At 47.9% G+C, this 22,079-nt stretch overlaps 1 protein-coding gene across 5 annotated transcripts in view; it reads left to right on the forward strand.

Annotated features, from left to right (window-relative positions):
- The window catches only part of fbxw4 (F-box and WD repeat domain containing 4), a 174,855-nt gene that overhangs the window by 148,483 nt on the left and 4,293 nt on the right, over positions 1-22,079 (forward strand). For 4 of the 5 annotated variants that reach the window (XR_005463760.1, XM_038822088.1, XM_038822090.1 and 1 more), the window contains exon 8: positions 21,930-22,071. Coding sequence is in view for 4 of the 5 variants with exons in the window: in XM_038822088.1 (XP_038678016.1) it covers positions 21,930-22,071 (142 nt within the window). In the remaining variant the exon portion in view is untranslated. Of the gene's footprint in view, positions 1-21,929; positions 22,074-22,079 lie in introns of all 5 variants that reach the window. The other variant, XM_038822087.1, reaches the window with a different exon arrangement.

Genomic DNA, 22,079 nt, shown 5'->3' on the forward strand with positions numbered 1-22,079 from the left:
ACCTCTATCAAGTCGCCCCTCATCCTTCTCCGTTCTAATGAGAAAAGGCCTAGCACCCTCAACCTTTCCTCGTAATTCCTTTCTTGAATTTCTTGAATTCTGTTTAATTCCCTTTTCTTCCCATGTACTGAATGATCTGTTGAGCTGCTTGCAGAAAAATACTTTTCACTGTACCTCGGTACACGTGACAATAAACAAATCCAATCCAATCCAAGACCTACTCTCCATTCCAGGCAACATCCTGGTAAATCTCCTTTGCACCTTTTCCAAAGCTTCCACATCCTTCCTAAAATGAGGTGACCAGAACTGCACACAGTACTCCAAATGTGGCCTTACCAAGGTTTTGTACAGCTGCATCGTCACCTCACGGCTCTTAAATTCAATCCCTCTGCTAATGAACGCTAGCACACAATCGGCCTTCTTCACAGCTCTATCCACTTGAGTGGCAACTTTCAAAGATCTATGAACATAGATCCCAAGATCTGTCTGCTCCTCTACATTGCCAAGAACCCTACCGTTAACCCTGTATTCCGCATTCATATTTGTCCTTCCAAAATGGACAACCTCACACTTGTCAGGGTTAAACTCCATCTGCCACTTCTCAGCCCAGCTCTGCATCCTATCTATGTCTCTTTGGAGCCGACAACAGCCCTCCTCACTATCCACAACTCCACCAATCTTCGTATCAGCTGCAAATTTGCTGACCCACCCTTCAACTCCCTCATCCAAGTCATTAATGAAAATCACAAACAGCAGAGGACCCAGAACTGATCCCTGCAGTACGCCACTGGTAACTGGGCTCCAGGCTGAATATTTGCCATCCACCACCACTCTCTGACTTCTATCGGTTAGCCAGTTCGATATCCAACTGGCCAAATTTCCCACTATCCCATGCCTCCTTACTTTCTGCATAAGCCTACCATGGGAAACCTTATCAAATGCCTTACTAAAATCCATGTACACAACATCCACTGCTTTACCTTCATCCACATGCTTGGTCACCTCCTCAAAGAATTCAATAAGACTTGTAAGGCAAGACCTACCCCTCACAAATCCGTGCTGACTGTCCCTAATCAAGCAATGTCTTTCCAGATGCTCAGAAATCCTATCCCTCAGTATCCTTTCCATTACTTTGCCTACCACAGAAGTAAGACTAACTGGCCTGTAATTCCCAGGGTTATCCCTATTCCCTTTTTTGAACAGGGGCACGACATTCGCCACCCTCCAATCCCCTGGTACCACCCCTGTTGTCAGTGAGGATGAAAAGATCATTGCCAATGGCTCTGCAATTTCATTTCTTGCTTCCCATAGAATCTTTGGATATATCCCGTTAGGCCCGGGGGACTTGTCTATCCTCACGTTTTTCAAAACGCCCAACACATCTTCCTTCCTAACAAGTATCTCCTCGAGCCTACCAGTCTGTTTCACACTGTCCTCTCCAACAATATGGCCCCTCTCGTTTGTAAATACTGAAGAAAAGTACTCGTTCAAGACCTCTCCTATCTCTTCAGACTCGATACACAATCTCCCGCTACTGTCCTTGATCAGACCTACCCTCGCTCTAGTCATTCTCATATTTCTCACATATGTGTAAAAAGCCTTGGGGTTTTCCTTGATCCTACCCGCCAAAGATTTTTCATGCCCTCTCTTCGCTCTCCTAATCCCCTTCTTCAGTTCCCTCCTGGCTATCTTGTATCCCTCCAGCGCCCTGTCTGAACCTTGTTTCCTCAGCCTTACATAAGTCTCCTTCTTCCTCTTAACAAGACATTCAACCTCTCTTGTCAACCATGGTTCCCTCACTCGACCATCTCTTCCCTGCCTGATAGGGACATACATATCAAAGACACGCAGTACCTGTTCCTTGAACATGTTCCACATTTCACTTGTGTCCTTCCCTGACAGCTTATGTTCCCAATTTATGCACTTCAATTCTTGTCTGACAGCATTGTATTTACCCTTCCCCCAATTTTAAATCTTGCCCTGTTGCACGCACCTATCCCTCTCCATTACTAAAGTGAAAGTCACAGAATTGTGGTCACTACCTCCAAAATGCTCCTCCATTAGCAAATCTATCACCTGTCCTGGTTCATTACCAAGTACCAAATCTAATATGGCCTCCCCTCTGGTCAGACAATCTACATACTGTGTTCGAAAAGCTTTCTGGAAACACTGCACAAACACCACCCCATCCAAACTATTTGATCTAAAGAGTTTCCACTCAATGTTTGGGAAGTTGAAGTCACCCATGACTACTACCCTGTGACTTATGCACCTTTCCAACATCTGTTTTCCAATCTGTTCCTCTACATCACTGCTGCTATTGGGGGGCCTATAGAAAACTCCCAACAAGGTGACTGCTCCTTTCCTATTTCTGACTTCAACCCATACTACCTCAGTAGGCAGATCCTCCGCGAACTGCCTTTCTGCAGCTGTTATACTATCTCTAATTAACAATGCCACACCCCTACCTCTTTTACCATCCTCCCTAATCTTGTTGAAACATCTATAACCAGGGACCTCCAACAACCATTTCTGCCCCTCTTCTATCCAAGTTTCCGTGATGGCCACCACATCGTAGTCCCAAGTACCGATCCATGCCTTAAGTTCACCCACCTTATTCCTGATGCTTCTTGCGTTGAAGTATACACACTTCAACCCATCTCCTTGCCTGCAAGTACTCTCCTTTGTCAGTGTTACCTTCCCCACTGCCTCACTACACGCTTTGACGTCCTGAACATCGGCTACCTTAGTTGCTGGACTACAAATCCGGTTCCCATTCCCCTGCCAAATTAGTTTAAACCCTCCCGAAGAGTACTAGAAAACCTCCCTCCCAGGATATTGGTGTCCCTCTGGTTCGGATGCAACCCGTCCTGCTTGTACACATCCCACCTTCCCCAGAATGCGCTCCAATTATCCAAATACCTGAAGCCCTCCCTCCTACACCATTCCTGCAGCCACGTGTTCAACTGCACTCTCTCCTTATTCCTAGCCTCGCTATCACGTGGTACCGGCAACAAACCAGAGATGACAACTCTGTCTGTCCTGGCCTTTAACTTCCAGTCTAACTCCTAAACTTGTTTATTACCCCCTTTTTCTACCTACGTCGTTGGTACCAATGTGCACCACGACTTCTGGCTGCTCACCCTCCCCCTTCAGGATCCTGAAGACATGTTCCGAGACATCCCTGGCCCTGGCACCCGGGAGGCAACATACCTTCCGGGAGTCTCGCTCCGACCACAGAATCTCCTATCTATTCCCCTAACCATTGAATCTCTATTACTATTGCTTTTCTATTCTCCCCCCTTCCCTTCTGAGCCCCAGAGCCAGACTCAGTGCCAGAGTTCTGGCCGCTAGGACCTTCCCCCGGTAGGTCATCCCCCCCCAACAGCATCCAAAACGGTATACTTGTTTTGAAGGGGAACGGCCACAAGGGATCCCTGCACTGTCTGCCTGTTAGTTTTCTTTCCCCTGACTGTAACCCAGCTACTCTTGTCCTGTACCTTGGGTGTGGCTACCTCCCTGTAACTCTTCTCGATAACCCCCTCTGCCTCCCGGATGATCCGAAGTTCATCCAGCTCCAGCTCCAGTACCTTAACACGGTCTCTGAGGAGCTGGAGTTGGGTGCACTTCCCACAGGTATAGTCAGCGGGGACACCAGTGGTATCCCTCACCACCCACATCCTACAGGAGGAGCATGCAACTGCCCTAGCCTCCATCCCCTCTTACTTTACAGAATATAGCTATCCTGTGGACCAACTGGACCTCCGCCCTCTGACTCTGCTCCCAGTCAGCTGCACTCTCTGTAAACTCCTGGCTCCCTTCTTGCTCTTTGCAGAAATGAAATGAAAGGAGCGCCTTACTCCCTCCTCACCTAACTCCCTCAGTCACCAAACTCTCACTATAGCATTCAAATGCACCAAGTTCAGCACTCCCTCAGTCACCAAACTCTCACTGTAGCACTCAAATGCACCAAGTTCAGCACTCCCTCAATCACCAAACTCTCACTGTAGCACTCAAATGCACCAAGTTCAGCACTCCAGTGCAAACAAAGTCTGCACTGTAGCTGGATCCTTTTTATACTGTGAATCTAGCCTCTGAAAACTGGCCTAATCCAATTAACTAATTAACAAGCTCCAGCTGGAAGTACCTACAAGTAGAACCTTGTTTAAAGCTGATTCAAAATTCACCTTCTTCCAAACCAAACATCAACTTTTAAGTTAATTAACTAAATAAAAGAAATACTAGACTTGAGATAAAAATGACCCTTATACTCCCTCAGTCACCAAACTCTCACTGTCGCACTCAAATGCACCAAGTTCAGCACTCCAGTGCAAACCTGGACAAAGTTACAGAAATAGGGAGGGTTGAGGAGATGGAAGAGCCAGTGTAGTTGATCCCTATTGCCTTCTTATTTCAAATCACTAGCAAAGCACGGACCAGAACTTGAACCTGTGCCCTTCTGTCTATTCAGATCATTGTGATTCAGTGACACGCTTGTTATGGTCCAGCAGGTGGCAAGTGCAGTGCAAACCAAATCCCAAAGGGAAACTTGGCAAGCTATCACAACTAGCTTCTATTTGTATTTTACTATGAGAAGATAAATGTACTTAAGTCAGGAGACACAAATTCCACAACACTTGAAAATTTTAAATATTAAATTGAAACATTTATTAATAACCGAAAATAAAACTCGACAGGGCTGCCGACTTTCTCCACTCCTGTTCGCTCTGGCGATAGAGCCACACTCTGTAGCTTTGAGGTCCTTGAGTCAGTGGAGTGGTATTTCTTGGGATGGAGTGCAGTGTTGAGTGTCCCTCTATGCGGATGGCCTACTTATTTATATTACGGATTCAGCCCCCTTCATAGACGGCATAATGAAGTTGCTTAACACCATCGGCGCCTTCTCGGGGTATAAACTCAACTTCGCTACGAGTGAATGTTTCCCAGTTAACCCTCTGGGAGGTGAGCCCAATTGGAGATGTTACCGTTTTATCTTTCTAAGACTAGTTTTTATTATCTGGGGGTCTGGGTGGCCCATAACTGGGTCTCATCTCGCAAGTTGAATTACATGAGTCTGGTTAATAGTATCAGAACGGATTTGCAGAGGTAGAAGCCTTCCTCTATCCTTGACAGGTAGGGTTCAAACTATTCGAATGAAAGTGCTCCCGAGGATTTTATTTTTCTTTCAGTGTCCTCCCATTTTTCTCCTCAAGTCCTTTTTTATCAAGGTCAATAAATTGATATCCTTGTTTATTTGGGTGGGTAAGAATCCTAGAATCTGCAGCGCTGTGCCCCAAAGGGACAGACAGTGACATTCTGTCCCTGGCTTGGCCCTCCCCAATTTATTGTTCTATTACTGGGCTGAAAACATTCAACATTCTGTTGTGGAGTTGTGTCCCCCAAACTATTGGAGAACGGACGGAGCTCTACTTTTACTCATCTGGCCATAATCACTGCACCGTTGCCCTTTTCCCCAGCTAGATTTTCCTCAAACCCAGTGTTGATCTCCTCTCTGATGATTTGGAAACATTTGAAGCTCCTTTCGCTGTCTTCACCAGCCCCTATTGGCAACAATCACCTTTTCCTGATGTCCGGCTTGGACTCAACATTTAAATCTTGGGAAGTGAAGGGCCTGGAGCAGATTGGGAACCTGTTTGTGGAGGGGAGGTTTGCCAGTTTTAGGGAGTTAGCTGATAAATTACAGTTGCCCAACTCCAGCCTGTTTCGGTTTTTGAAGTTTGTGACTTCTCACATAAGGCTTTTCCTTCCTTTCCTCTGGCACCATCTTTTTCCTTGATGAGGAGGATTCTGTCCCTGGCTTGGCCTGGCGAGGGGTCTATTCTGGACCTGTACAGCCATATTCTTTCATTGGATTCTGCTCCATTAAGCGGCGTGAGGGTGAAATGGGAAAGTGAGTGGGGCCCCATTCTTACTGAGTGTTAACTCCACATCATCATGTGTCTGGCTGAGCCTGATTCAGATTAAGGTCCTGCACAAAATGCAGTTGACTGGAGCAAGGATGAGGCTTTTTTTCCCAGATGTAGAGGATCGGTATAATCGCTGTTCTATTGGTCCGGCTAGCCACTCGCACATGTTCTGGTCCTGCCCAAACTCATAGGCTTCTGGGCTTCATTCTTTAATACTGTGTCAGAGATACTTGGTGTAGATTTAGACCTGTGTCCACTGGTGGCCATATTTGGGATGACCGATTCACCAGTGATTCAGTCTGGGGTAGAGGCGGATGTTGTCGCCTTTGCCTCACCAACATTCAGAGGTGAATATCGTCTGGGTGGCAGTCTCCCATTCCGCCCAGTGCCTCTGCTTTGCTGGGTGACTTAATGTCGTTCTTGCATTTGGAAAAGGTCGAGTTCACCATGGTGGGGGGGGCCAGTGGGGAGGTTCTATCTGAGATAGTAACCATTTATTTATTTTTTTAGGAGTTAGTCACCGTCAGTTGTTCGGGGTTTAGGTTAGGTTCAATATGTTAATTATGGATTGTGTGTTTTGGTTTTACTTTTATATTTGATTGTGATCTTTTTGTATTGATCGTTATAAAAAAATTAATAAACATATTTTCTAAACAACAACAGAAAATAAAAAAACACAAGATTACATTTACAGTTAAACTGAGTCTTACAGAAAATTCCCCCATAAAGATTCTTACTTGATAGCGCAGCACGGTGGCACAGTGGTTAGCACTGCTGCCTCACGATGCCGAGGTCCCAGGTTCGATCCCGGCACTGGGTCACTGTTTGTGTGAAGTTTGCACATTCTCCCCGTGTCTGCGTGGGTTTCCCCACAACCCGGAAATGTGCAAGGTAGGTGGATTGGCCACGCTAAATTGCCTCTTAATTGGAATTTTAAAAAAATATATAAATGAAGAAATAACCCTTAGGCAATAGTATTATAGATATTTAATCTATAAAAGCCCAGTAATATTACCACAAGGCACACCCCACTATTGCTGTAGTGAAGGGGCATCACAAATCATGTCTCTCTCTCACTCTCTCCCTTTCTCGCTCTCTCTCCCTCTCTCGCTCTCTCACTCTCTCTCACTCTCTCCCTCTCTCTCCCTCTCTCTCCCTCTCTCTCACTCTCTCTCACTCTCTCTCACTCTCTCGCTCTCTTGCCCTCTCTCGCTCCCCCTCTTTCGCTCCCCCTCTCTCGCTCTCCCGCTCTCACTCTCTCTCCCCCTCTCTCTCGCTCTCCGCTTTCACTCTCTCTCTCTCTCTCTCTCTCTCGCTCGCTCCCTCTCTCGCTCTCTCACTCTCTCTCCCTATCTCGCTTTCTCTCTCGCTCTCTCCCTCTCTCTCGCTCTCTCTCCTCTCACTCGGCTGTGCAAATTCCAAACTTTAAAACAAAACCCTGCTCTGGAACAGACAACTTTTCTGAGTTGGTTGAAAACTGCTTACTTTTGCTTCTTTTCTCAGCTCCCTCCCACCACAGAGCACACCCCGGATGTCTCACATAGCCACTCCTCAAAACAGCCTCCAACCTCTCTTTCAATATGTCTTTTCTCTTTCATCTTTTCCCATTGTCCTTATGCTTCTTTGAAATGCACCTTTTCCAGGATATACAAATGTTTTATGTTCCCCTAATAGCCACCACTTTTGGGTAAAATGAAATCGAATAGCCTTGCCTTACATATCTGTGACCCCAGCTGTAACCCCCTTTTTATTTCCCTTTTAAATGTAATTTGTAAACACAACAAATCATGGTTATCTCATTATCTCCTAATGCAAATTTCTGTTCATGTCTTATTTACCTGAAGAACAGTAGGAGTGTGGACTGGAGGATTATGTGTGGTTGCATGTCCTAAGCCCTCCATTAGAGCCTTGTCTCCAGTCATTTTGGACCCTCTGGCCACTTGACCAAAGCATTGCTTGGTCAAGCCCGTGTGGTAGATGGTGTGCAATGACCACCCCACATTAAAGAACTGACGCACAGGAATCTTCCACTCCTTAAAATGAAGTTTTGGCACTGGAACATCAGGACCCTCGTGGACAGTTGGAACAGCGACAGACCAGAACAGCGTCCTGTTATCAACACCCTGGTGCTGATGCGTTTCAACTTTGGCATCGCTGCCCTGAGACCCAGCGGGCAGGGGACAGCCACCTTAAGGAACAAGGTGGCTGTTACACCTTCTTCTGGAAAGGTAAATCAGAAGATCGTTGCTTCCACAGGGTTGCCTTCTCCATTAAAAACAAATTAGTTGGTCATAATAGAGATTGCGCTTGCGAAGGTGCCTCATGAACCTTCAGCTCACTCGAGCCCAGAACAAGTGTGCTACAGTCCTCAGCATGTATGCCCCAACACTACAAACCTGAATCCAAAGAGGAATTTTACTCCAGCCCTGAACAATTCTTGGCCCGAGTCTCAACAGACAACAAACTGATCCTCCTTGGCAACGTCAACGCCAGAGTTGGAAAGAACACACACCTCTGGGGAGGTGTAATCTACTGAGAGGGGGGTAAGGAAATCCAATGGTATGCTGCTCCTGACAAAATGCCTAGAACACAGCCTTGTTATTACCAACACCGTGTCCCATCAGAGAGACAAGTGCAAGGCCTCATGGAGACTCTGATAAGAGAGCGGCACGCTGGTTAGCACGGCTGCCTCACGACGCCAAAGTCCCAGGTTCGATCCCAACCCTGGGTCACTGTCGGTGTGGAGTTTGCACATTCTCCCCAAATCTGCGTGGGTCTCACCCCCACAACCCAAAGATATGCAGGGGAGGTGGATTGGCCATGCTAAATTGGCTATTAACTGGAAAAAAAATTATTGGATACTCTTAAATTTATTTTTTACAAAGACTCTGATAAGAAAGGTCTATTCAGCCAGCGCCTCATTGCCGACCTGATGACTTTCCGTGATGCAGAGTGTCCACAATGTCTGGTCTGTCTCAAGGCCCCCATAATCAGCACCTGAGAAGAGATGCTTGGTCACGCGACCAGGAAACACCAAGGCTGGTTTGATGACACTGACCTGGAAACCAGGAGCTGAGAAGCTGCAAGTGCAAGGCTTTTCTGAACTTGAAACAGCAACGTGACTCGAGAGCAAGAAAGCAGCTCTCCTGAAGGCTGAGGTCCAGCAACAGACACGTGACCTAAAGGACAGATGGTGGGTGGAGAAAACGTGGGAGTACCAGCAATTTAGTCGACAGCCATGATGTGCGAAGTTTCTTCAACAAAGTCAAGACCACTTATGGCCCAAACACCCAGGGCCCTATCCCACAGCTGACTTAGAGTGGAGACGTGCTCATCACAACAGAGAGGCAGTCGGCACCTGCTGGAAAGTGCATTTTGAAGATCTACTTAACGGACACTCTGGGCACAATCTCACAAAAAAACCCAGTCCGTTCTGGGCTGGTGCTACCTGCTATCTATTGGCACTCTTCTTTTTTGGCAGCCCAGCAGGGAACAAGTACAGGCGCTGTTGTGCTTTCTTGGTTGTAGCGTTGTCGTGGGTGGACCAGGACAGATTGTTGGTGATGTGTGCACCTAGGAATTTGAAGCTGTTAACCATCTCCACCTTGGTACCGTGATGCAGACAAGGATGTGTACGACACTTGGCTTCCTGAAGTCGGTGACCAACTCCTTAGTTTTGCTGACATTGAGGGAGATATTAGCAAATGTTAATTTTGCTGTTAATTAACACAGGAGCATTTACCAAACATCTTCTGCATCTTCATCATATTCTGCTCCAAATTGGTAGACATCACAAGGTGAGGTTTTCTTCGGAATGGTTTCTACCATGCCGCCTCAATTTACGACAACTTATTGATGAAGTCTGTGACGGTAGTGGCATACGCGTCTAGGTTGGCCACTAGGTTTGTGAATATGGACCAGTCCACTGACTCCACGCAGTCACATAGGAGCTCTTCTGTTGCCTCGGACCAGCATTACACAACCTTCTTAACCAGATTCTCCCGCTTCAGTTTCTGCTTATATGCCGGGAGAAGGACACTGTCTTATGGTCTGATTTTCTGAAGCATGGTCAGAAAATAGATCGGTAGGCGCCTTTGATGTTTGTGTAGCAGTGGTCAAGGATACTGGTGGGGCAGGAGACGTGTTGGTTGAATTTTGGCAATGCATTCTTGAGGTTGGCCTGGTTGAAGTCCCCGGCCACAATGAACAAAGCCGCTAAGTTTTCTGTTTCAATGTTATTTATATTTGTTGTTTAGAAAATATTTTATTAAGGCATTTATAATTTTAACAAAGAGATCCAACAAACACAAAAAAACCTACAATAACATACCCATCTCCCCCAAAGCATAAACCTTAACTATCATACCCTTCTAATTTTCCCTGAAGAAGTTGATGAATGAACCCCTGTAACGAACCCGTTAAGGCGAATTTGATTTTCTCCAGCCTAAGAAACCCTGCCACGTCGCTGACCCAAACCCCCATCTTTGGAGGCTCCGGGTCCCTCCATCCCAACAGAAACCGTCTCCGGGCCACCATGGAGGCAAAGGCCAAAATGTCGGCCTCCCTCCCCCCTGGGCTCCCTGATCTTCCGACACTCCAAATATTGCCACCTCTGGACTTGGAATCACCCCCCCTTCCAGGACCTCAGACATAGCATCTGAAAGCTCCTGCCAAAATCCCCTCAGCCTCGGACACGCCCAAAACATATGTACATGATTCACAAGACTTCCCCACACCGACCAACCTGTCCTCCACCTCCTCAAAAAACCTGCTCATCCGTGCCACAGTCATATGAGCCGTGTGGACCACCTTGAATTGGATCGGGCTAAGCCTGGCACACGAGGAGGACGCATTGACTCTCCTCGGGGACTCCTCCCATTACCCAGCTTCTAACTCCCCTCCCAGCTCTTCCTCCCACTTCCACTTCACCTCCCCTATTGGAACACCTTCCCACTCTATCAGTTCCTTATATATTTCCGAGACTTTCTCCTCCCCAACTCCTGTTTTGGACATCACCTTGTCCTGTAGCCCCCTTAGTGGGAGGCGTGGGAAGCCCAGGACCTGCCTCTGAACAAAGTCCCGCACTTGCAAGTATCGGAACCCATTCCCATCTGGTAACTCGAACTCCTCCTCCAGCTTCACAAACTCAGGAAACCCTCCTCAATAAAAAGATCTCCAAATCTTGCGATCCCTGCCAGCTGCCATCTCCTAAAGCCCCCGTCCAGCACCCCCGGAGCAAACCGATGGTTGTCATAGATCGGTGCCCACACCGACACCCCCTCCAGTCCCATGTGTTGCCTCCACTGCCCCCACACCCTCAGGGCTGCCACTACCACCGGGCATGTGGAGTACCGAGCCGGCAAGAACTGCTGAGGTGCCGCTAACAAAGCCTTCAGACTCGTGCCCTTACAAGATGCAGCCTCTATCCGCTCCCATACCAATCCCTCCCCCACTACCCACTCCCTAGCCATCGATATGTTAGCCGCCCAGTAATAGTTGATAAAGTTACTTCCGGTGGTGGCCATGGAGTGAGTGGTCACATATTTGGTAGCTCCCGCTCGTGGCGGATCTTTTGGACTTTTTTCCCCCGAATCACAGAAGATTTGATTGTTAAAACAGGAGACTGGTGAAGTAGAGGAGGATTCCCCACCAGTGTATGGATTTGTGGACCAGAAGGGGTCTGAAAAGGAGAGAACGTCAGTCGAAGACGGGAGTGGAGTCTGCAGTGCAGGAGAATATGGCGGAGGGTCAGGGAGCGAAACTGCCAACCCAGTGGTCAACGGAGCAGCTGGTGGATTTTCTTCAGGAGAAATGCGGTCAGCAAAGAATGGATTATCTGGAACCGATAAAGGTGGGGATTGATCGTGTGGAGCAGAGATTGGAAACCCAGGGCCAGGCAATCCAGAAGTGGAAGAGGCGGTGGCTGAGCATGATGAGCAGCTATCCGCGATGGCGGTGTTGATGGGACTGATGAAGGACCACCAGAAGAGGCTGCAAGTGAAAATGGAGGATCTGGAGAATTGATCCGCGGGCAGAACCTGATGATTGTTGATCTCCCGGAGGGCAGCGAGGGATCAGACGCAGGTGCATATGTGGCGCGTATGTTTGAGAAGCTGCTGGAGGAAGGTGCGTTGGACAGGGCGCACAGGGCGGTTATGAAGAAGCCCCTGAGGAATGAGCTCCGAGGTCGATAGTGGTATGTATGCACCGGTTCCTGGACATTGAACAGATCTTGAGGTGGGCCAGGCAGGCGAGGAACTGTTTATGGGAAGACAACGAGCTGCGTAATTACCAGGACTTGGGTGCGGAATTGGCCAAAAGAAGGTCAAGTTTTAATTAGGTGAAATCTGCCCTCTTTAAGAAGGGGGTGAGGGAGCAGCATGGTGGCGCAGTGGTTAGCATTGCTGTCTCACGGCACCGAGGTCGCAGGTTCGATCTCTGCACATTCTCCCTGTGTTTGCGTGGGTGTCACCCCCACAACAGAAAGCAAGCTAGGTGGATTGGCCATGCTAAATTGCCCCTTAATTGGAAAAAATAAATTAATGAAAAAAGAAGGGGGTGAGGTTTGGTATGCTGTACCCAGCACGTCTGTGGGTCGCTTATGAGGCCCAGGAACTCGCCAGATGAGGTGATAAGTTTGTTGAGGGGGTTTGGGATTGTTATTTTGTTATGGGGGAGGGGGGGCTTTGATCTGCTGACAGGGGAGGGACTGGGGCTTGGAGACAGACTGGGGGGTCGATGACGGTGGGGGCTGCGGGCTGGAGGCTGGCCGAGGAAGGGTTATGGTGGATTGGGGGGCTGGTGCCCCACGACCAGGCTGTTCACATGGAACATGAGAGGGTTGAATGGGCCGGTCAAGAGGGCTCGTTTGTTCACGCATTTGAAGAGCTTAAAGGCGGACATGGCACTGCTGCAGGAGACACACCTGAGGTTGGTGGATCAGACTAAACTGAGGAAGGGATGGGGTGGGCAGGTATTTTATTCGGGGCTGGACTCTAAAACTGAGGGAGGTGGCAATTTTTAAAAAATAAATGTTTTTTATTGGGTTTTTGAACAAAGTATATTTACTGTCATGTACATAGGATAAGAAACATATATATTATATATATATAGAAGAGAAGGGCACACCCAAACATACCAAAGAAAAGAAAATAGTAAATAATTAAAAAAATACAATAGAATAACTGGTAGGGTATTGTGCACCAGCTCAACAGCAGCAACTCTGTACACCTGGCAAAATTATTTACAACACATAAGTAGGCAACTGTTCGCGGGGGGAGGGAGGGGGGTGTGGAGACTGGGGAGGTAAATATACATTCGGGTGCCGGAGAAACAATTACAGTGGGCAATACTGGAATGGTTTGGTGTTGTTGTCCCTTGCTTCTTCCGGACGGATCTCGCTGCCGTCTCGCGCTCACCTCCACTTACTTCTGCCGTTTCTCCATCTTTCATCTTTATTCTCCTTGTTCCCTACTCCTGGAGATGCCATGTTCGTTATTGTATCCCGTGCCTTCCTTCCGGCTCTCATTTCCCTGGTTCTCCTCTCTTGTTCCCTGTCTCTTTCCTCTCCACCCCCCCGCCCCTCCTGTGGTTCGCCTTTCTTTCCTCTTGGGTGTGGCTGCTCCCCCCCCCCCCCCCCCCCCCCCCGTCTATCTCTCCCTCATGCTTTGGCTACTTTCCCCTGATTCTTGGCTACCTGGTTGTTCTTCGGCTTGTTCGTTGGCCACAAACAGGTCCCGGAACAATTGCGTGAATGGCTCCCACGTTCTGTGGAAACCGTCGTCTGACCCACGAATGGCGAATTTGATTTTCTCCATTTGGAGAGATTCCGAGAGGTCGGACAGCCAGTCTGCAGCTTTGAACAGGATTCTACGGCGGGCGATCAGGGAGACAAAGGCAAGGGCGTCCGCCTTCCTCACCAGGAATAGATCTGGCTGGTCCGAAACCTCGAAGACCGCCACTTTTGGGCATGGCTCCACCCGCATCCCCACCACTTTGGACATTGCCTCGAAGAAGGCTGTCCAGTACCCTGCAAGTCTGGGGCAAGACTAGAACATGTGGGCGTGGTTGGCCGGGCCTCCTTGGCACCGTTCACATCTATCCTCCACCTCCGAGAAGAACCTACTCATACGGGTTCTTGTTAAGTGGGCTCTATGTACCACTTTTAGCTGCGACAGGCTGAGCCTTGCGCAAGTGGAGGTGGAGTTGACCCTATGCAATGCTTTTCTTCAGAGTCCCCACCCTATCTCAATCCCCAGGTCGTCCTCCCATTTCCTTCTTGTTGCGTCCAGTACAGTGTCGGCCCTTTCTATCAGTCGGTCATACATGTCACTACAGTTTCCTTTGTCTAGTATGCTTGCACCCAGCAGTTCTTCCAGTAGTATCTGTCGTGGCTGTTGTGGGTACGTCCTTGTCTCCTTTCGTAGGAAGTTTTGGAGCTGTAGATACCTTAGCTCGTTCCCCCTGGCTAGCTGGAATTTCTCTGTCAGTTCGTCCAGTGTTGCGATCCTGCCGTCCATGGAGGTGGCAATTTTGATTAATAAACGGGTGCAGAGGAGATTCACCAGGATGTAGCCTGGAGTGTTTCAGCTATCGGGTGAGGCTAGATAGGCCGGGGTTGTTTTCCCTGAAGCAGAGAAGGATGAAGGGGGGGACCTGATTGAGATGTATAAAATTATGAGGGACATAGATCGGGTGGGCAGCTTTCCCCTTAGTGGAGGGGCCAATAACCAGGGGGCATAGATTTACGGTAATGGGCAGTTGGTTTGGAGGCGATGTTAGGAAAACCTTTTTCACCCAGAGGGTGGTGGGAATCTGGAACTCGCTGCCTGAAAGGGTGGTGGAGGCAGAGACCCTCACAACATTTAAGAAGTGTTTAGATCAGCACTTGAAATGCCATTGCATACAAGGCTATGGACCAAGTGCTGGAAAAAGGGATTAGAATAGAGAGGTGCTTGTTGGACAGCATGGACATGATGGGCCAAAGGGTCTCTTCCCCTGCTGTAAAACTCAATAACTCTACGAACAGGCATCAAATAAAATTTGACACTGAGCTACATGAGGAAATATTTGGTCAGATGATCAAACCAAAATAGGTTTGAAGAGTGTGTTCAAGGAGGAAAGAGAGGTGGAGAGAATTGGCAGGAAACCTTTGCGAGTGGGACCATGGCAGCTGGAGGCACAGCCACCAATAGTGAAGGGATTAAAATAGTAGATGCTCAGAAGACCAGATTGGCGGCGTCCAGATATGTCAGGGGGCTAGAGGAGATGACAGAGATAGGAAAGGTTGAGGGCATAGAGAAATTTGAAAACAAGTATGAGAATTTTAAAATTGAGGCTCACTTAATTGGGGGTTGAGTCAGCAAACACACGAGATGGGTGAGGGGGATTTGGTACGAGTTAGGACATAAGCAGCAGAGTTTTGAATGAGCTCAGTTTTACAGGGGATGGAACAAAGGAGTATGTTGGAACAGTCACACCTACAGGTAACAACGGCATGGACGAGAGTTTCAGCAGCAGATAAACTGAGGCAAGGGGAAGAGTCGGGGGGAACCACAACCTGAACCACCAAAAGGACAAGGTCAGTAGGTGCATGTTTGTCTACACTGGGGTCACATCCTGAAATTCCCTCACAGCATTGCAAGAGGGCCTTTATCAGCAAGACTGCAGCAGTTCTAGAAGGCAGTCCTCTAACAACTTCTCAAAGCAGCTAAGGATGGATAATAAATAATGATCTTCCTCAGCATCTCCCAGATCCTGTGATGTTTCTTTTTTAAATGGACACTATAAGAAAGTGTAAATCCTTTTGAATATGGTTCTGAAACATCAACTGTTTCTCTTGCCACAATGCTTCCAGACCTGTTGAATTTTTCTGTTTTTATTTCTGATCTCCAGCATCTGCAGCATTTTACTTTTATTTTGCTTTTGTACAAAAAGTGTAAATCCTTTAGGATATGGGGCAGAAGGAGATGTGAGAAGAGAAAATCATCACCGATGCTGATCTGTGCAACATTCTTCAGAAGAGTGGCATCTTATTAATAAATTGTAAAGAAGCTTTGGTGTGGCACAGCGGTTAGCATTGCTGCCTCACAGCGCCAGGGACCCGGGTTAACACTGCTGCCTCACAGCGCCAGGGGCCCGGGTTAACACTGCTGCCTCACAGTGCCAGGGACCCGGGTTAACACTGCTGCCTCACAGCGCCAGGGACCCGGGTTAACACTGCTGCCTCACAGCGCCAGGGACCCGGGTTAACACTGCTGCCTCACAGCGCCAGGGACCCGGGTTAACACTGCTGTCTCACAGTGCCAAGGACCCGGGTTAACTGCAGCCTCACAGCGCCAGGGACCCGGGTTAGCACTGCTGCCTCACAGCGCCAAGGACCCGGGTTAGCACTGCTGCCTCACAGCGCCAGGGACCCGGGTTAACACTGCTGTCTGACAGTGCCAGGGACCTGGGTTAACACTGCTGCCTCACAGAGCCAGGGACCCGGGTTAACACTGCTGCCTCACAGCGCCAGGGACCCGGGTTAACACTGCTGCCTCACAGCGCCAGGGACCCGGGTTAGCACTGCTGCCTCACAGCGCCAGGGACCCGGGTTAGCACTGCTGCCTCACAGCGCCAGGGACCCGGGTTAGCACTGCTGCCTCACAGCGCCAGGGACCCGGGTTAGCAATGCTGCCTCACAGCGCCAGGGACCCGGGTTAGCACTGCTGCCTCACAGCGCCAGGGACCCGGGTTAGCACTGCTGCCTCACAGCGCCAGGGACCCGGGTTAGCATTGCTGCCTCGTGGTGCTGAGGTACTAGGTTCGATCCCGGCTCTGGGTCACTGTCCGTGTGGAGTTTGCACATTCTCCCCGTGTTTGCGTGGGTTTCGCCCCCACAACCCAAAGGTGTGCAGGGTAGGTGGATTGGTCACGCTAAATTGCCCCTTAATAGGGAAAAATGAATTGGGTACACTAAATTTTAAAAAAAACACTGCTACCTCACAGAGCCAGGGATCTGGGTTAGCACTGCTGCATCACAGAGCCAGGGACCCGGGTTAACACTGCTGCCTCACAGTGCCAGGAACCCGGGTTAACACTGCTGTCTCACAGTGCCAGGGACCCGGGTTAACACTGCTGTCTCACAGTGCCAGGGTCCCGGGTTAACACTGCTGTCTCACAGTGCCAGGGACCCGGGTTAGCACTGCTGTCTCACAGTGCCAGGGACCCGGGTTAGCACTGCTGTCTCACAGTGCCAGGGACCCGGGTTAGCACTGCTGTGTCACAGTGCCAGGGACCCGGGTTAGCACTGCTGTGTCACAGTGCCAGGGACCCGGGTTAGCACTGCTGCCTCACAGCGCCAGGGACTCCGGTTGAATTCCGGCCTCGGGTCACTCTGTGTGGAGATGCACGTTCTCCCCGTGTCTGCGTGGGTTTCGTCCGGGTACTCCTGTTTCCTCCCACAGTCCAAAGATGTGCAGGTTAGATGGATTGGCCATTCTAAAAATTGATTCTTAGTGTCCAGGGATGTGCAAGTTGGGTGGGGTCATAGGGATGGGATGGGGCGGGGTAGTGGGCCTGCGCTGGGTGCTCTTTCAGAGGGTTAGTGCAGACTCGAAGGGCCAAATGGCCTCCTGCGCTGTTGGGATTCTATAGCTGCTACCAGAGCTTCCTTGCTCCTGTCTGTCACCTAGTAGTTTAAAGTGATAACAGTTCCCAGAGGTGGAGTGGAGTGGGGTGACCAGCATTCAGACAGATACAGCTGGTTTAAGGGCAGTTTGTTGTGGACAGTCAGGGATAGCACCCTGTTCTGTCATTCTTGCTGTTCCTATAAAGTTGTTATTGTCAGAAAGCCATCAGATATGCTTATGTTGTCCTTCAGAGTTCCCAGGGCATTACCTAATTTAAAGGATGTGCAACACAATACAGAGGCGGAGAAACGACAATGGAGCGGGATAGGTTTAAGGGAACAATGAATGTAATTGTAGTCTCAATATCCTTGATAAAACACGTATCCTTGATACAGCAAATACAGGAACTATTCCAAGTAAAACCGTCTATTATACACAGGAGAAAGTTCATCCTGGATAATAGTAGATTCTATGTGGTTGACCCTTAAATGCTCTCTCTGAAATGTCCTAGCAAGCCACTCAGTTATATTCAGCCGCTATGAAGAAAACACAAAGGAATGAAACCAGACGGACCACCCGGCATCGACCTGGGCATCGGAAACAACAACGGCAAACCCAGCCCTGTTGACCCTGCAAAGTCCTCCTTACTAACATCTAGGGGCTTGTGCCAAAATCTGGGGTACTGTCCCACAGATGAGTCAAGCAGCAGCTCACGGAATCATATCTTACAGACAATGTCCCAGATACCACCACCACTATTCCTGGGTATGTCCTGTCTCACTGGTAGGAGGGAGTTGTTCTAGGAATTGTCAACATCGATTCTAGGCCCCATGAAGTCTCATGGCACCAGGTCAAATATGGGGAAGGAAACCTCCTGCTGATTACCTTGTACCATCCCCCTGAGCTGATGAATCAGTTACTCCTCCACCGTGAACACCACTTGGAGGAAGCACTGAGGGTAGCAAAGGCGCAGAATATACTCTGGCTGGTGGACTTCAATGTCCATCATCAAGAATGGCTCGGTGGTACCACCACAGACAGAGCTGGCTGGGTCCTAAAGGACATAGCTGCTAGACTATGTCTAGCACATCCCGTAACTGAATTTAAAAAAAGGAAACTTAACTATGCTAGGTGAAAACAATGTATTGTATATAATAGGGAGCCATATCTCATGTAAAACACAGGGTATTGAATACAGAAAAGAGATTGACAATCAGTGAACCCCAGCACCAACATTCTGTTCTTGTCTGGATTAATATGGAATCATAAATGATGGAACAGAGAAGTAGGTCATTTGTCCCATTTTGTCTCTTTGAAAGGAGTTATCCAATTAGACCCGCTCTCCCTCTGCTCTTTCCCCACACCCTCCGACAAATTTTCTTTTTTGAGTCCTTAACAAAATCCTTTTTGAAAGTCATTGAATTTACTTTCCCCAACATCATTCGTGGGATGTGAGCGTTACTGGCAAGGCCAGCATTTGCTGTCCATCTCTAATTGCCCTTGTTGCTGGGCTGGTGTTGGTGAGCTGCCTTCTGGTATATGTATTCCCATAGTGCTGTTAATGAGTTCCAGGATTTAGGCCCAATGACAGTCAAGGAATGGCGACATAGTTCCAAGCTAGATCATTATAACTCAACATGTTTAAAAATAATCCTCCTCACCTCTCTGGTTCCTTGGCCAATTATAGTAAATCCGTGTTCTCTGTTTACCACCTCTCTTGATGGTGGACACAGTTTCTCACAAAAATCCTTGTCTTTTGACTGTTTCCTGACCCTCTATCCTCCAGTAATGCACCCAGTTGCTCACTTAGTGAATGTTGTCAGGTCACTCCATGAAGGGAGAGCATCGCAAATGAACCCTCGTTCTAATATCCACCTAGGCACTCTCGAGAGGGGCTACTGTTAACATCGCCAGGAGAATCCTGAGGGAGTTTGTAGCCTTCCTATCACTATTCTGGTGAGATCAGAGATTAAACATAAAATATCAATGGGTATGAATCAGCACTCCCCTTATCTAGTTGGACAGAATTCTGTTTTTTTGTAATTTGAGATGACTAAAAATGTATGAAGACTGCATTTTTCTTTCTGACTGGATCTCAAGGTTAATGAAGCAAATAAAAAGTTGGGCTAGAACTCTTCGGGTTAAAGTCGCACATCATCTTAACTTGGAAATTGTTTTTGTTTTGAAATTTTTGAGCACCCAATTATTTTTCCATTAAGGGGCAATTTAGCGTGGTCAGTCCACCTACCCTGCACATCTTTGTGTTGTGGGGGTGAGACCCATACAGACACTGGGAGAATGTGCAAACTCCACACAGACAGTGACCCAGGGCCGGGATTGAATCCGGGTCCTCAGCGCCGTAGGCAGCAGTGCTAACCACTGCACCACCATGCCGCCCTAACTTGGAAATATATCAGCCGTTCCTCTGATGTTGCTGGGTCAAAGACCTGGAACACTTGCTTAACAACACTGTGGGTGTACTGTTATGGGCCAGGGTTTAGAGAACTCCAAAGTGGAGCATTGAGTTCACCTGACCCACAACTCTTAATAGATTGTGGTATGGGGAGTACACGGCCGACTCTACAGGTGTGGTACAGCAGAAATGGAAAAGTATTTTTAAAAGCAAAACAATGTTTAGTCTATGAACTCAAGTTAACCTTTTTAAAACATACAGTGAACATCTTAGCAACCATTAATTCAAATATAAACCCCAAAGAATACAACACTAAGTAATGCTTAATAACTTCCCAAACAACATCCAGACAAAAGAAACACCTTTTAACAGAAGCACATTAGGTTTACATTCACTACTGAGAACATTTATAATTCTAAATTCACCAAATGATCAAAAGATAGTCTTTTGATGGCAGAGAGAACAGCAGTACACCTGCTCTGTCTGGCTTCAGCTCCAACACTGAAAACGAAAGTAAAACACACCCTGCAGCCTGCTCAAAAACGAAAGTAAAAAGCTGACAGACAGCCCAGCTCCACCCACACTCTGACATCACTACAGTAATAACCACCCATTTCTTAAAGGTACTCTCACTACAAATATTTATATACACACCCATTTATAAACACCCATTTCTTAAAGTTACTCTCACACGACAGTACCTACACCACATGAACTGCAAAAGGTTCAAGAAAGCAGTTCACCACCATTTTCTCAAGGGCAATTAGAAATGGGCAATAAATACTGATCTTTCCATTAACGCCTACATCCCGAGAGTGAATGAATAAATACAGCAAGGACATGAATTAGGCTGCCTCTGGTCGAGAATGCTTTAATGGATTCTGGAAGCAGCTTCTAATGGGTTTCTTGCATAGTCTACAGCTCTCTCGATACTCATTTCATCTCCAACACTTATAATAAACACAGCAGTGATCCTGTCACTGTACTGCACTGTCAGCTGACTCCTTTGAGTTAATGAGGCTCTTGTCATCAATGCGGAGACGGTGAGCTGGAGTCTCCAAGCTGCAGAATGCTGGCAGTTCTCGGATTGCATGTTGACTTCCCTGCTTCCTGTCACTTCCCCCACAAAAACATCCACTTCATGACATTAGTTGACTTTAGTTATTAAAAGAACCAAAGGCAACATAAGGGAGCAATGAGTTGTTGTGATCTAAATTACACGGCCAGAAAGGGCAGTGGAAGCAGATCCAATAGTAACTTTCAAAAGGGCATTGGGTAAATATTTGAAATGGAAACATTTGCAGGGGAAAAAGTGGAGGAGTGGGATAGTTTTTTTCCAAGAGCTGGCAGAAATGGCCTCCTTTGGCCCTGTATCATTTTGATTGCCCCCATCTTTAATAATGTGCCACGTAATAGACTTCCCAGCAAAGGAAGCCCATGGAATAAAAGGGAAAGTGGCAGCTGGATATGATGTTGGCTGAGTGACTGGAAACAGAGTAGTAGTAAGAGGCTTCTGGATGGGTACATGAATAGGGAGGAAATAGAGGGGTATGGACTGAGTAAGGGCAGAAGGTTTTCTTTTTAGTTTGGGCTTCAGGATTTGCACAGGTTTGGCGGGGCGAAAAGCCTGTTCCTGTGCTGTACTTTTCTTCTTTGAGACTGGAGAAAGGTCCATAGTAGGATACTACTAAGGTTGGTACCAGGACCACTATTGACCAGGTGTCCTGAGCCAACAATTATCCCTAAAATCTTCCTTAAAAACTTGTTGATCTTGTCTTTATTCCATTCTTCCTCATTGTCTCCCTTCTCCCTTATTTTTTTATTTCTCCTGCTCTCTGTTCTCCGTCCTGGTGAGCAGTTGCTGCATATTTTGGGTGCTTATATAAACATGTTTGCTTATGGGCTCAGCAATGTTGCTATCTCTTGTGTCAGTCCTGGCTGAGATGCTGTCACTATTCTAAGCTTTTTCTGTTGCAGACGCAGTGTGATGGAGTGGGAAGAACCTCATGATAGTGCGCTCTACTGCTTGCAGAGTGATGGAAACTTCATGATCGCCAGTGGCTCCTCTCGCTATGGTGTTGTCCGTCTCTGGGACAAGAGGCAGAGTAAGAGTCTGCAGGTAAGATT

The sequence above is a fragment of the Scyliorhinus canicula genome, chromosome 16, assembly GCF_902713615.1.
Source record: "Scyliorhinus canicula chromosome 16, sScyCan1.1, whole genome shotgun sequence".
Lineage (NCBI taxonomy): Eukaryota > Metazoa > Chordata > Chondrichthyes > Carcharhiniformes > Scyliorhinidae > Scyliorhinus > Scyliorhinus canicula.